Source organism: Pelophylax lessonae, assembly GCF_965119305.1.
Source record: "Pelophylax lessonae genome assembly, chromosome: 7".
Lineage (NCBI taxonomy): Eukaryota > Metazoa > Chordata > Amphibia > Anura > Ranidae > Pelophylax > Pelophylax lessonae.
Genome location: NC_138774.1, coordinates 154,384,367 through 154,398,904, shown reverse-complemented (window position 1 = coordinate 154,398,904; position 14,538 = coordinate 154,384,367). Strand labels below are relative to the sequence as shown.

The window sequence follows — 14,538 nt, the reverse complement described above, 5'->3', positions numbered from 1 at the left end:
GTATTTCAACCTGTTTAAATCTAATAAACACTCTGTGGCAGAAAATAAGTCTGAAAGCACAACACTGCAGCAAGAGACTCCTACCCTCTAAAATGTAACTGATTCTAACCTATGGATTTGCTAAAAATTGCTTTTACAGCAGTTACTATTCTTATTTTCCACAAGACATAGAATAGCAGCCATTCCTGTTTTCCGACACTTTAACTCACCCCTTCTAAATGGCTGCTGCAGAAAATGCTTTCTGGAGAGAGGATAACAGATAACCTTTCCCTCCATTACACCAGTGGAAGTATCACCGTGATGTCTTTATTAGTTAGATGACCCTTCCCTGTTTTCGTGTTTTTTTGTGTGTATATTAGGTTTTAACATGACCCTGTGCTTCTCCAAGGAAACCCATCCTGGTGCTCCCTTCAAAAGTTGAACAATTACCTCTCCAGCAGGTGGGGAGTAAAATCTTTGCACTCTTCAACAGCTCAGGGTCATGCAAATCATGGTGTATCAGATAGCATGTCCTCCAGTGGGCAAAGTGGTCCTCACGAAGCCCACTGTGTCCTGTAGTGATGTGGTGGCCACTATATTCAACATACTCATGGCAACCTGAGCTGACACTGTAAATTCTAATGCCACCTACCGGAGAGGTAAGTATTTATCTTCTTTTTTTGCACGGAGTAACTGGATGAATCCTCTTAAAGAACTGGCAAGGTGGTTTTTAAAAATGAGTGTATGGCGCTATATAAATCCTGTATAATAATAATAATGTCCAGGGTCCTTGCTCGCATCATGGTTTGGGCCTATAGCAGTTTATCTGTTTCCCACTACTGGCTGATATTCCACAAGCCAGAGCAGTGGATGTTCACTTGATTCAGCAGGAGAAATAAACAGATACATTAAAGGATTAAAAGTAATTTACTGAATTATTTGCACTTCCACAAATAACCCTTAACATGTTCTAAAGTGAAAAACAGGTTCATGAGGGACAATTGGGTTGTTTAAACATAATATGCTGTGACTTGGCAGAATATTCTTGTCTACACAGAGATGTCTTTATCCACAATGGCTGGATAGGGGAATTCCCTCTGGAATTCCCAGTGCAACTATTATACATTCTTTAAGGACATAAAATTGGCAAGGGTCTTGATTTCAACATAAAAACAATATTGCTGTAAAAATGACAAAGCTTATGCAGCTCATGTAACACTGACTCAAGCGTATATAAAACAATGTGCATTATCCAAATATATTAGTACCACACACAGTGCTTCAGTTGCTGATATTTAACTGTTTGCAACATAATTGCTTAACTTGTTGGCCTTGGCATTTCTGAAATACGTGCAGCTTTTCTTTCAACTTTCAGATTCCATTTTTATTTACTAGAAACACAGTTATGTGCTCAAACCTGGCACCAACTAATTCTATAAAATGCAGATATAATCTACAATTTACTGTTCTGAGAAATTTGCACTTCGCAATATAATGGTCTGTAGAATCATTGCCAATATCAGCAATATTCAATGTAAAGGTGCCAACAGATATAAGATGACTGACATTCTAGATTCAGTACAATCTGGGGGTAACCAATTGGCCAGGAGGTGTCCATACAAGGTATTTGATTGCCTCCCAATCTGAATGTAATACGACACATTAGCTGACAATTATGCCATGTTTACAGGCATGTTAAATCAAAAGCTAGATAAAACGACTTTAAAAAGTGCTGAGCAAACTGTTGGCCCTTTATAGATCCTGCATAGTAACAATATTCTCCATAAGTATGCTATAACAGAAATCTCTTCAGCTTCCCTATTTTTGTTATACTGTTGGACTTCTGGGTTTGTTTATTTAGTTTTTTTTTTTTTACTTAAATCTTTTTTTAATTTCCAGCATACCATACATATTCATTATATAGAAAAAAAACACCTTTCAGGTTACAAAAAAAAATTAAAAAAAAGGATATTATTCCATATTTCCCTTCCCCTCCTCCCCCTTTCCTCCCCTTTTTGCGTCTTAACAACCTCTTATCTCTTCTTCCTCCCACCTTCTTGCTCTTTTTCCTCTCTTTTTTTTTTTTACTCCACTATTTTATCTAGTTGGCCGTCCTCTCTGCTACTCAGGGATTCCTTATATATATATATATATATATATATATATATATATATATATATATATATATTCTATTCTTTTAAACTATTCTCTTATAGTCAGTTTTCCAGGGTCTAGCCACTTTCTTGGTATTACTCCCTTCGCTGAACTCTTACATTGCTGTTTTGTAATGTTTATATTGTGGAATAGGCACGTTCATGGATCATCAGGTGTCTCTATTCCCATAATCTCCTTTATATAGTATGTCCTGCCAGTATTCTCTTATTTTTGGGCATTCCCATCAAATGTGAGACATGGTGCCGTTCTGGTTACATCCTCTCCAGCATAAATCAGATTTACCTTGCTGATGTTTTTGTGTCTTATAGGGTGTTATATACCATCTCGCCAGGCATTTATAATTCATCTCTTTCGTATTTATATCTGCCGCAAATCCATGTAGAGCCCTTACCAATTTGCTTACTTGCTATTCATTTAAACGTGTTCCCTATTCTTTTTCCCATTTACTGATGAATGGAGGCACTTCCGGTCCTTCCAACCTTGCAAGTATCTTATAGATCCGTGCAGTCCCATGTTTTACTCTATTTTTCCAGTTACAAAACTGTTCTATTAATTTTAGATTTTAGGTTTTCTTCTGATCTAATTGGTTGTGGTAATTTGATTACAAATTTTTTTTAGCTGCAAGTATCTCCATTCATCTATTATCATCAATTCTTTTTTGTGGTTTAATTCCAGATATGTTCGTATTTTCCCATTTTTTATTATGTATTTTTAATCCCATTTGTTCCTGAAAGTGAAATTAAAGCGGTAGTATACCGCTTTTTTCCACTTTTAACTATAGGTAAGCCTATAATAAGGCTTACCATGTAGGTACAATTAATATTTCCTAAACCGGCACGGTTTAGGAGATATTTGCACTGCATGCAGCTGCTCACGTGAGCGGTGCATGCGCTCTGAAGGTCCGGCGGACCTTCAGCTTTCCTTTCCTGGGAGCCTGCCGGAAAATGACTCCCGCGCGCATGCGCAGGAGTAACGTCTTTACCCAATCTCCAATTTATTACAGAAGCCCTGCAGTTCTTCTGGAAATCTCAGTTTTGCCATACGTCCTTCTTTCCAGCTTATCAGACATGCTGGGAAGCCCCAGTTGTACCAAATTCCATGGTTTTGCATCAGCTCCAAGAGTGGTTTCAATAATCTCCTTCTTCTTAATGTTTCTTGTGACAGGTCTGCAAAAATCTGGAGTTTGGTTCTTTCATATTTTTTTTAGTGTCTTTCCTTTCAGGCTCTCCCAGATTTGGGCTTTTTCTTCATAGATCTGAAATGTTATAATTACATCTCTTGGAGCCTCCGCTGGGGTACCTTTTGATCTTCTAATCCGGTGTACTCCATCTATTTTTGTCTGTTCAGCTTCTCCTCTACCTAATAGTGGGTTGAAGGTTTTCCTCATTTTATCTATTAGGTCCTCTCCATGCATTGGTTCTGGTAGACCTCATATTCTTAAATTCTTCCTTCTGTTCCAGTTTTCTTGGTCTTACAGTTTATATGCCAGGTTCCTCTGTTCCATTTTCAGGTCTTTTATTTCTCTTTTTAGCTCATTTATTGTTTGTATGTGACTATCTTGTCTTTTTTTTTCATGTCTTCAACATTTGATAATAGATGGCCCAGATCTCTGTGTATTGTTGCCATTTCTGTTTTTAAGGACTTTTCTAGTACTGCGAACATGGCCACCATTTCCGCTTTTGTAGTTTCCCTATTCTGAACCACAGTGGTGGCATTGTGGGAAAATTTCAACTAGCTGTCCTGGTTAATAACTTGGCTTGCCCCCTCATGCATCTTACTATTAACCCATCAGCATAATCAGGGGTCTAACTGGACAATAGAAAGGCACGGGGGGGAACAGGTTCTATCTGAACAATTGGTTTGGGGATCCCAGGACACAAGCTGAGCTACAAGGACACAAGGACACAAGCTATGAAAGCTGAGGTGAGCTGCCTTCTATAAATTACTAGTGGAGGTTTACCAGAAACTTTCATAACATAAAATATGTGAGTTGTCAGTGCTAAGTAGTTGTTACAATTGCATGATCTGGTGCTACCTCCGTTATCCTTTCTTAACTACCTGGTAAATGTTTGGCCTGGAACAAGCATGTGCATATCTGGTAGAATCAGAAAGATGGACTTGGAGACTGTACCTTCAAAAATGAGCCAGCAATGGCAGTTCTTACACTTCTAGCCTGGCAAGTTCCATTCAGCAGCATTAATTTAATTGCAAGCTTGGTGTAAGAATGAGTGAATACGTGAAGCCTCAGCTGGCATATTATGTACTGTAGGTTTTCAGTTGTTGGAAGCAAAAACTTTTTAGATTGTGCTAAAAAGTTAGTATTTTTTTTATTTAGATAGAGCAAAGAACAATTTGGCACAAGATGAATGCTCCAAATTTTCCCATGAGAACTGTGGTGTCAGCTGCCCCCTACTGGATGCATACACAGGTTAACTGACAGTTCTGCTTGTAAAACTGAATTAGGGGTTTACAGTCATGATGGGAATACACCGTTACCCAAGTGGGGGATGAAACCTTGCCAACCTCAACCAAAAGGTAAGTTATTAGCTGTGTTTTGAGAAAAAAAGACAAATTAACTGACAGATACATGCATGCACTTTATGTTTTTAAACTATAATTTATTGCCTAGAAATTACAATTTTAATGTGTTCACAGTAATTCTATGATGTATTCAAGACAAAAATAAATATGCATAAAAATAACCACATAGAATATGAAAATTGTGTATTTTACAAAGACCTTCGCTATTTTCTGATCCCATTTTCTGGAGGAAAGGCTTATATTGCACTGCTTAACAATCTCTTGCAAGTGGCGTGGGAGTGTGGAAAGGTCAGTACTTTCCAAACCCAAACAGGCGACACAACTGACCCTGCAGTGTACAAATTTTGCATAGATCAGAGACTGGAGATAGAGAAAATGCAGGGATTTTGTCTTTTGCATAGCAATGATCCATGTGTAGGTGGTTTATCCGGTGTAATATGTAAATCTTGTTAAGGATGACCTCCTGAAAGGTGTCCTTCTTAACTGATTCAGACTTGATTTAATCCACAAGATTAGGGTCACCATCTGTGGCTGCATTTATCCACTTTCTGTTTCAGGTGTCATTAGAGAGGTAATGTGTCGGACCTGTGATATTTTCTTCACTGCTGTCTTCAGGAGTCGCTTTAGATCACGGAAAGGTATTTCTTCCCTGGAAATACAGTAAAAAACAAATAGAAGTAAAGGTATTAGAACTAAGTATTTTACGTAGAATAAGGTATATGAGGATAAAACATATAAAGTCCCAAAAAGCAATACCACAACATCATACCTCATTGAAAAGCATAGCTTTTGTTAAGCATATTTTTCTGCTTTGATGAAACAAGTTTAGCGTCTTCAAAAAACACATTGATTTTTTTTTCACAGATTTTTGTACCAACAGCTCTTGTAATATGTTAATATTGTCATTCTATAAAGAATAAAAATTAACTACCATATTGCTTCACTTTGGGAATTGTATGGAAATGCTTCAAAGATATTGCAATCAACAACATCAACAAAGTGATCATGCTTTCAAAATCTTTGCCATATTCTTGGCCCCAGAATTACATTATCAAATAGCAAGGGCATATAAACATTTAATATATTGCAATATGGTTTACTACATTGAATTTATATTGATAATGCTGTTTCTCATTTTTCTACAATACCATACACATTTTTGCAAACAGAACTTGTAAAATCGTATACTAACTGGTTTGGAAGCATTCATTAGGCTAAGCTGGTGATTTACGTTTTCTTGTCAGTCAAAATAATCAAGCAGTCTCATATTCTTAGCTTTCAACAATTCTTAGTATTATTTTTCTTAATGCTAATAAATAATTTTATAGCGTCTTTACCCTCTGTAGTGATGCACAAGACTCAAAATCAATAGGTACATGTATTACCGTTGCTGTGTCTTGCCCAATTGTGTTTAAATGAAAAACTGAAAGTATTGTGTTCATTTAAATCACTGTAACAATTTCATCAGAAGCAGAAAGGCCCCGTTTTTACATTGAACACTATGGAACAAAGATGACCAGTATTTCAGATGTTGTGTTACCTACAATTCACTGACAAATTATAGTCTTTTGAAATCTGAAAACTTAGATGTCATTTTTCTACACATTTAATTCATAGGTACTAATGCAAAAAAAGTGACACAACAATAATTTAAAGCAGATGGTTGTTGATGATGGGCAGGCAGCTGAGGTTATGTAAAAAAACGTAATAATCGAAAGAGAGAATCACAAGGTCAGCTTTGTTTCCAGTAATTCAAAAGTGTACACTATCCCAGAGGATGTCTTTTAAAACAAAGCTTTACATTTCTCTGTGGTATTTCCCAGGGCAACGGCTGTCAGTTCAGTATAACTGCAGGTTCCCAAAATTCTAATAAGTTAATCACTCTGTACTGTTATGTTAAATATACATTTATCGCTACCTACTGACTAGGAATCTCATTTAAGGGTTTTTATTTAGTGACATCTTTGCCTTTGAAAACTTTAACTATGGTAGAACAGCACATGAAGGTATATTAGCTGCAAGGGGACATGGACATGGGATAGTCTGGTTTGCAGAGAAAAGAAGATGTAAGACACAGGAAAGAAATGGCAAAATATTTTACGTATATACAAAAACATCATAACAAAAACCAGATGAATGAACTTACTGGTAACAAATTAGAAAAATAATTTAATATCTGAACTTTAAATCGGTTTATTCCACCTAAAACTGGTGACCTACCCACCCACTGTTGGTATCTTTTGGATACTAACAGTAGGTGGAAATTAACCTGCTCTGGTATTCTCATTCTGTGTGCTGCAGCAGGGAGAGTCTAACTGCACCTATGATAAAAATAAATATATCATTTAAAAGGCTAGGAGAAGTAAGTGTCCCTAGAAATGGCCTACAGAGTCCTTAAAAGATAACAGGGTTATTAAACATGTTGGCATTTGCAAACTGAAATACCAGTTTTAGGTGGACAGACACTTCAACAAAGCAAACATTAAACGTTCATGGTCCTGTATTTTGGAAATCATTTCATAGTTACCTTGTAATTATTGCCTGATTTATGTGCAGCTAATATACCTTGTAAGCAAACCAATTTTCTCTCAGTGCATTATAGGATTCATTGCCGTTACTGCACAGTTACTGTTTATCTCTTAATGTACAAAAAAAAGGATCAACTTGACATTCTAGCAAGCCACAACTCAGAGAAAAGGGATTCAAATTTAGAAGAAAAAGATATTATTTGAACTTCAATCTCTACCAAGCGTTTATCACTACTATCTATAAACTAGTGTATGGCCTATAAAGAATACTAGAGCAGGGAGGATCTGGAGCTGTGCATAATAACCAATAAGGTTCTCTCTTCAGTTTGAGATAGGCTTTGAAAAATAAAGCTAGAAACTGATTGGTTGCTATGCACAGTTGTTCCAAATTTTGGTCGTTCCAGTCTTAGTAAATTCCCCTCAATGTATCTTAAAATGCATTTTTTCTTTAGCAATTTTCACTAGTTAAATTTAAATTTACAGAGATCAGATCTGTAATGGTAACCCTTGATAAACATACTTACAGATCTTTCCCAATCATCTTTCCAGGATTTTTGAAATTTGGAACTTTTACTTCCTCTCTGATTTTGCTTAGGCAGTCAAACAGGAAAAAAATATATATTTTTCCCAAAGGAAAACTCTACTCCAGACCCACAGATGTGGGTGTAGTGAGACAGTTTTGAATCTCAACTGAGTCTTTACTGTCATCAGATACCCAGTATGGCGATTCCCACACAACCCTACTGTTATAGTCAAGGCTTAGACGTTAGGATAAATTCTATGGGTCACCTCTCTGAAGTTCACATACGATACAGTCCTACCAAGAATTCACAAGGACGGGGCAAACCAGCATTTTAGAACCAATGGCTCCCTGGTGTATTCTTCACCAAAATATACAGAAAATACATTCCAGAGAGGGAAACTCAAACTGTCACCTCAAACAAAGTAAGTAAGTAAGTAAGCAGCAGTAATGGTAAATGCCGACATTTAGAAAACAGTAAAGACCCAAGAGTGGATTAAACCCTGCCCTGACCAAATGGAAAAGCTTTTGGATAGATTTTCACTTTAATGTTAAGGTGAACCAAGTGACTTTGGATCTCTGCCAAGTAACATCCCATCCGGGCCAGAAGCCAGATTCTATGTAATTTAAAAACATGGAATACTATGATATAGTCACTTGATCTTAGCCAACATTATTTGAGGGAGATAAGGACAACAAGCTTGTATGAGCTGCACCAGATTTTGCACTCTTCAGTTTTAGTAAATCAAACCCACTGCAATGATGAATTAACCAAATTACCAAAGTAATACTGTCTAAATATATCTTTTGGCTATTTAATTTTTTTCGTAACTTATTTAAAAAGCTGTATTTGGAATGTAAGGTTTCTCTTTTTATAGTACCGTTTGTACGACAAAAGCATGAACTATGTAGAGTTAACAAAGACATTTACTGTGCCATCTTTTCTTTATGGGATGCTTTATCCCACTTTGTGCCATAGTTAGTATACTACTCTATGTCATTTACAAAAGCAGCAGAGTGGTCCAACTAGGACAGGTTTTCCAATTTGGTTTGGTTTACCTAAATATTGTGACCAACTGCACTTACAGATGGGAGATATCAAGCTACTGTGGCTGCAAATAACCAGATTAGATGACTGTCATATAATACCTGTAGTGGCTTTTATTTTGACAGAGACTGTTAATGAGACCTTTTTCAGGATAGAAGTGGGTGTGGCAGCTTGGAGACCATTGCCTCTTATCACATCTTAGATATACATGATAAATATACCATAGGTACATCTCCATACTATGAAATATTACCTTTTACATTCATAGTCCCTTTCATTGAGAAAGCTAATTGCAATGAAAAAATATTTGATCATTTTTAATATATTATAATGCAATCAAACATGCAATTGTACAATAAACCCAAGTAGTGTACTGTGAGAGAAACATGTATTTATTTTGTTAAAACCTACCTTTATTATAAACATTTTGTAAAACATTGAAAATGATCATACATGTTAATAAAACAATGGAAAGACATAAAGACATCGGAGGCCACATTCTAAAACTCTGCTTGTGGAACTTGGAGCATTACAAGACTATCTATGCCAACTCCAAGCAGCCACCATAAAGCTTAGAATGTGGCCTAGTCTATGGTTGGTTGCTGCAGGATGGGCCTGCAACATTATAAATTAATTCCTTTTGGTTTAAAATTTGTTCAAAACAAAATATCAAATAGGTCATATATTAAGTAGGTTCAAATATAACTGATTCAAGGAATAAGTTGTCAGGAAGCATGAGGAATTCGATAAAATGTGAACAAACCATTTGACTATTCCTAGCAGGAATCAAAAGGACTGTTTTCCAAATAAAAGGAAATTAGCACAAAACTGGAGTTATTGTACAAAATTCCTGTTTACTTTATAATGAAAGGTGACCCTGATTGGTTTCTATGGACAACTACTAAATTTCCGTGCTCATTTTCTTTTCTCCAATTTCATGAATCAGCCCTAAAGAGTCTATTGGTCATCTCCTTTGTAACATAAAACTAAAATATAGGTAAAATGTTTTTCCTAATTTAGCATCCCTTCTCTAAAACCGCAATATCAGGGAAGCAAGCAATTGGCATTTGCAAAGTTCCAGATGTAAAATGTACAAGCACAAGACTTTAAAAAAAACACCCAGAATAGAGGCACTTGGAATGGAACAAACTTGATTGGCCAAAAGTCTCAATGCTGCTGATCGTTGTCCACTATGCTTTACACCTGTATTCAGAATCAGCTCCTCTGTTCTTTTCTCAGCTAGCTGGATCTGCAAAAGCTGAGCAAACAACAAGAGATATTGTGGACGGTCAGTTTAAAGCACCAGCTCCTCATGCTTAATGTTTCAGAAATATATAAACTGCATTAAACATACCATTAAATGCTTTCTTCTATCTTCTGGTCTGCAGTGAATTCATCCAAGGAGAGCTAAAAATGTTAGCGATTGTGCTTTTTAAAATTGTATAGCAAACTCAAAATTAAAGGACAGAAGAACTATAGGAATGAGCGAAAGGCAATTACGATATTAAAAACTGGTATTCAGTTTGATCCCCTTGTTTCTACTGACTCGTGTTCTGCTCTCATAGGTAATATTAAAGGTTTAGGTAATTTTGGCCTTGTTTAAGGGACTGGTGCTTTAATCAAAATATTCTCTTCTCCACCATCCTTTCCTTTGTCATTTCAGTTAATACTGGCATTGCCTATTTGGGCAGGATTGTCTTTTGGCCAACAAGAAGACAATCAAGACAAAGGTCAAATAAAATGAACGATGAAGCATTAAGGAGAAAAGGTGCCATTAGACTGCAGGAGAACTGGTTTGAGCATATGACACAGGTAGCATGTAATGTTATACATTTTCATGCATAACATTACCTCAGATATTCTTCCTTGCAAGTTGCTTTTCTGCTTTTCTTCTTTTGAAAGCGGCTATCTCATCCTGCAGCAAACCATGACCCATTTGCCTGTGAACGATATCAAAATAGTGACGTAAAAAATAAAAAAAACACAGTTAGGTGGATAGCAAGAGGATATCCTGCTCCGGGACCACATGGTCTCTCCGCTTACCCTGACTTCAGCACTGGCGGGACAGGTAACGGTTTTGTAAAACCTTCTTTTCCAACCAGCCAGAATGTCTCTTCAATACCTTTACCCTTATCCAAAAGAGACAAAGGACAAAAATTACCAGAAGGTTTTAGAGGAACTCTGTTGTTCCACCCAAAATGGGCTATTAAGCCTTCATTCCAATATAGAAGAAACAGCAATACACATACCAGTATTTCAGACACAGTAGAAACCACTTTACTTAAAATAAACTTGCAGGGAGTTAAACTGGATTCCACCATTTCGATGCTCTCATTCTGAAAATGCTGGTTGCCTTGCTGTCATCAAGTTCCACTGGCTTCAGTATTTTCTTAAGTACTGACTTCAAACAAATTCACAAATCAGGAGTGACCTAGCTCTGATTTTGTAATCTGATTCTTGCTGCTGGTCATTGACCAAAGTAATGAAGCCATAGACAGCCAGGAAACTAGTATTCTTGAAAGAGATCAACAATGGTAGCCAATTTCCTTTTTTCACTGCAGGTTTCCTTTAATGAGACAACAATTGTTAAGGGCTGGAAACATATTGTTAGATTTATTTTTTAACACCAGTTGATGTAATAAGTAAACATTTTTCCTCTCAACTAATTTATTTCTCAAGGACACACACTTTCCACAAATATGATATGGCCAAATTATGGTCCTCAGAAGATCAATGTTAACATCGTCTTGTGATTAACTAGATCAAACTACCTGCATTTGGTTTCTTTTACAAGATCAACCTGCTTGCCTAACATGGCATCCTTTTGTCAACATCATGCCACCGCTATAGCCCTCTCCAAGAACAAATTTTGAAGGTCATACATATTCATATGCTGATCTTTCTATCTCAGTTATAAAAACAGAAGTGTTCTTAAAATTCTTGGAAACTATTTTCAGATGTACAGAAGAGGTTTTCTTAATGGATTCAACACAAAGCAGGTTATATACAAATAACAAAACAGGTCTAATATGAATAATAAAATTACATTCTAAAAGATTTTGTTGGGTCAAAAAAAATAAGAGATACACAATACCAGAACAATATTCTGCTCTTATTGTAATGAAAATGTAGCAACAATTGAAAAGTCTGTCTTGAAATAATTGATGGTCTCTTTCTTTCAGAGAAATTTTAAACATTAATAGAACAACTTATAAAATAAATCAACGTCCAAGCATTAAAAGTTGCTTTGTATTAAAAAGATATTAACAATAATATGTTAAGCCAGGTTTCCTTTAGTGCTGGTCCCATATCTGCAATCTTACATGATCCTTATAATCTTACATGATCTCAATAACATGATTTCTGAAAGGTTCTGTCCAATCTGAACTCAGATCTACCACTTTTAGAGAGATTACATCCCAATGATGCCATCATTTATGTGGTTAGTACAGAAACTAGACCAACGTTTCTCCAGGTAAGAATATATAAACATGCAAAACCTATTACATTGCATACACTGCAGGCATTCATATTGTCATTATATGGCCATATCACTTGCGAAATAAGGAAAAATAAATCTCACAACTGAGCAATTTTTTTGTATTGGTTTGACCAATAAAGAGCTGGGGTTGACCTTATGCCCAGTTTTTTTGAACTGCCACCTAACATTTGTTTACTACAACATATTTTTAAATTAATACTGATCAATATATAGTATTCATATGGTCACTGCATTACTATTGTCTACATTATGAGCAAGTGTCTGCACTGTGTTCATAATAAAATACCTGTAAAGTCTTACAAGTCTCCAAAAACGAGCCCAAGTACAAATTAGTTTAGTGATATCCTACAGGAAGCAGTACGCATTTTTCAGAAATACAAATCACTTACCTTTAGCTCTGTTCTTCCTCTCAATTCCAATAGGTATCCTTCATTTAAAGATCTGAGCGTTTTCACAGTGCTCTGATTGACATGGATTCGATAGGCTGGTGAGGAAACAGGGATTACATTATAGTTTTATAAGATATTTCATTTTTCTGTAATTTTATACTGTATTTAGCATAAGTTACTATAAAAGTATTAGAAGTGCTTCTGCAGTCATATTCTAGTTTTTTTTATTACTCTATAACAAATTAGAAAACAAAAGAAATAATGTAAAGGGGGCTTAAAATGCCATAAACTCTCTTATGTTATTTATGAGGCCTAGGAATACTTTGTGGTAGGAAGCAGTTTGTGTTATGCCTTCAGAATTAAGACCATCTCTTGTCACTATGGCTATACATTTTGAGTTCTGTAGATCAGTGTTTCTCAAACTTTTTTCAGTCAAGGCACCCCTTAGGACAGGGATCCTCAAACTATGGCCCTTCAGCTGTTGCGGAACTACACATTACATGAGGCATTGGAAAACTCTGACATTCACGCACGTAACTAGGCATGATGGGCATTGTAGTTCCTGAACAACTGGAGGGCCATAGTTTGAAGACCCCTGCCTTAGGATTATGCACAATCTCGGGGCACACCAGTCTAAGGGCTAATTCACACCAGGAGGTGCGTCCGCATGCACTTTTTTGTGCGTTGCCATACAGCACATTTTTTATTGTGCTGCTCTATGCACGTGAAACACACAAAAACAAGTGACGATATCATTTTTTAAAATCATGCCACACCAAAATGCATGGTATTGCTGTGCCATTTTAGCAGGCGTGAAAGCAAGTCTGCAAAAGGCAGCGCATTTTTTTATGGTGAGGAAAAACATGCCATTTCTCACACATTACCACACAGCAACCCCTAAAATGTGGTTTGTAAGGCAGAGTTCAGTGAGCTGTATATTGTAAATCCTCTTCCCTCAAATCTCCCTTGCTAGCATTAACCCCCCCCCCCCCCCCCCCAGAACACCTGTCCTAGCACAACCCCTTCCCCTCCAATTGACCCCCTTTTGACGGAAGCAGAGAGGAGGAGAGAGATAGGAGGAGGTGTGGGCTGTGCTCATGCTCCCCCCCCCCCTCCTTCTCCAGCTCCTCTCCTTTCTGTCTGTATACTGGAGATAATACAGAACGATCACAGATTTGGAATTTTAAAGGGTTTGATTACTGCCTCCACCCACAGTTTCCACTGCCACTACAGTGGCAGTCGGGGGGGGGGAGTAGGGGAATGTAATTAGGCCCTATACAGTCCAAACTGAGTGTGCCCTGTGTTAAGTCCTGTGTACAGACAAGAGAGAACACAGCCAGCACCTCCTCCTCTCTGCCGCTGTCACTACTCCTGTTGGCAACCCAGTAGGCTGTGCAGATGCCCGACTTGTCCTTAACAACCAATGACATAATTGGTTGGTAGTATGTGGGCAGGCAGCCTGCACAGCACATAGTCTCCACATGCAGCTTTCATGTCAGTTTAAAAAAAAATAACCAGACTGGAATAGCCATTAAAAAAAAAGGTGAAAAATTTGTAATGTAGCTACCATACTTAGTTTGGGCAATTGTTTATCCCTTTTACTGAGGCACCCCTGAGGATTCTTCTTGGTACCCCCCTTAAGAAGCGCTGCTGTAGATAACAGTAACAAGCAACTAATCTAATAATACACGTTTTATTGTACTATTCCCCAAGAAAGGCAAAAAATTGTAGCCATAATAGGTGAAGAAAAAATGAATAGATTATATTCGATTGGTTAATACCATACGGATTATAGCATAGTAATAATAATGATGTATGATAATTCAGGTAGAAAAGTAAACTCACCCATATAGTCA

The 14,538-nt window shown here is 36.8% G+C and overlaps 1 protein-coding gene across 2 annotated transcripts in view; it reads right to left on the bottom strand.

The window, feature by feature from the left end:
- Positions 1–4,829: 4,829 nt before the first annotated feature.
- Positions 4,830–14,538, bottom strand: part of GUCY2F (guanylate cyclase 2F, retinal) — a 124,525-nt gene continuing 114,816 nt past the window's right edge. The window contains exons 17-20 of one of the 2 annotated variants that reach the window (XM_082262588.1): positions 12,683–12,777; positions 10,835–10,920; positions 10,643–10,731; positions 5,211–5,344 (exon numbers count right to left, since the gene is read on the bottom strand). In XM_082262588.1, coding sequence (XP_082118714.1) covers positions 10,644–10,731; positions 10,835–10,920; positions 12,683–12,777 — 269 coding nt within the window. In that variant the 3' untranslated portion in view covers positions 5,211–5,344; position 10,643. Of the gene's footprint in view, positions 5,345–10,642; positions 10,732–10,834; positions 10,921–12,682; positions 12,778–14,538 lie in introns of both variants that reach the window. The other variant, XM_082262587.1, reaches the window with a different exon arrangement.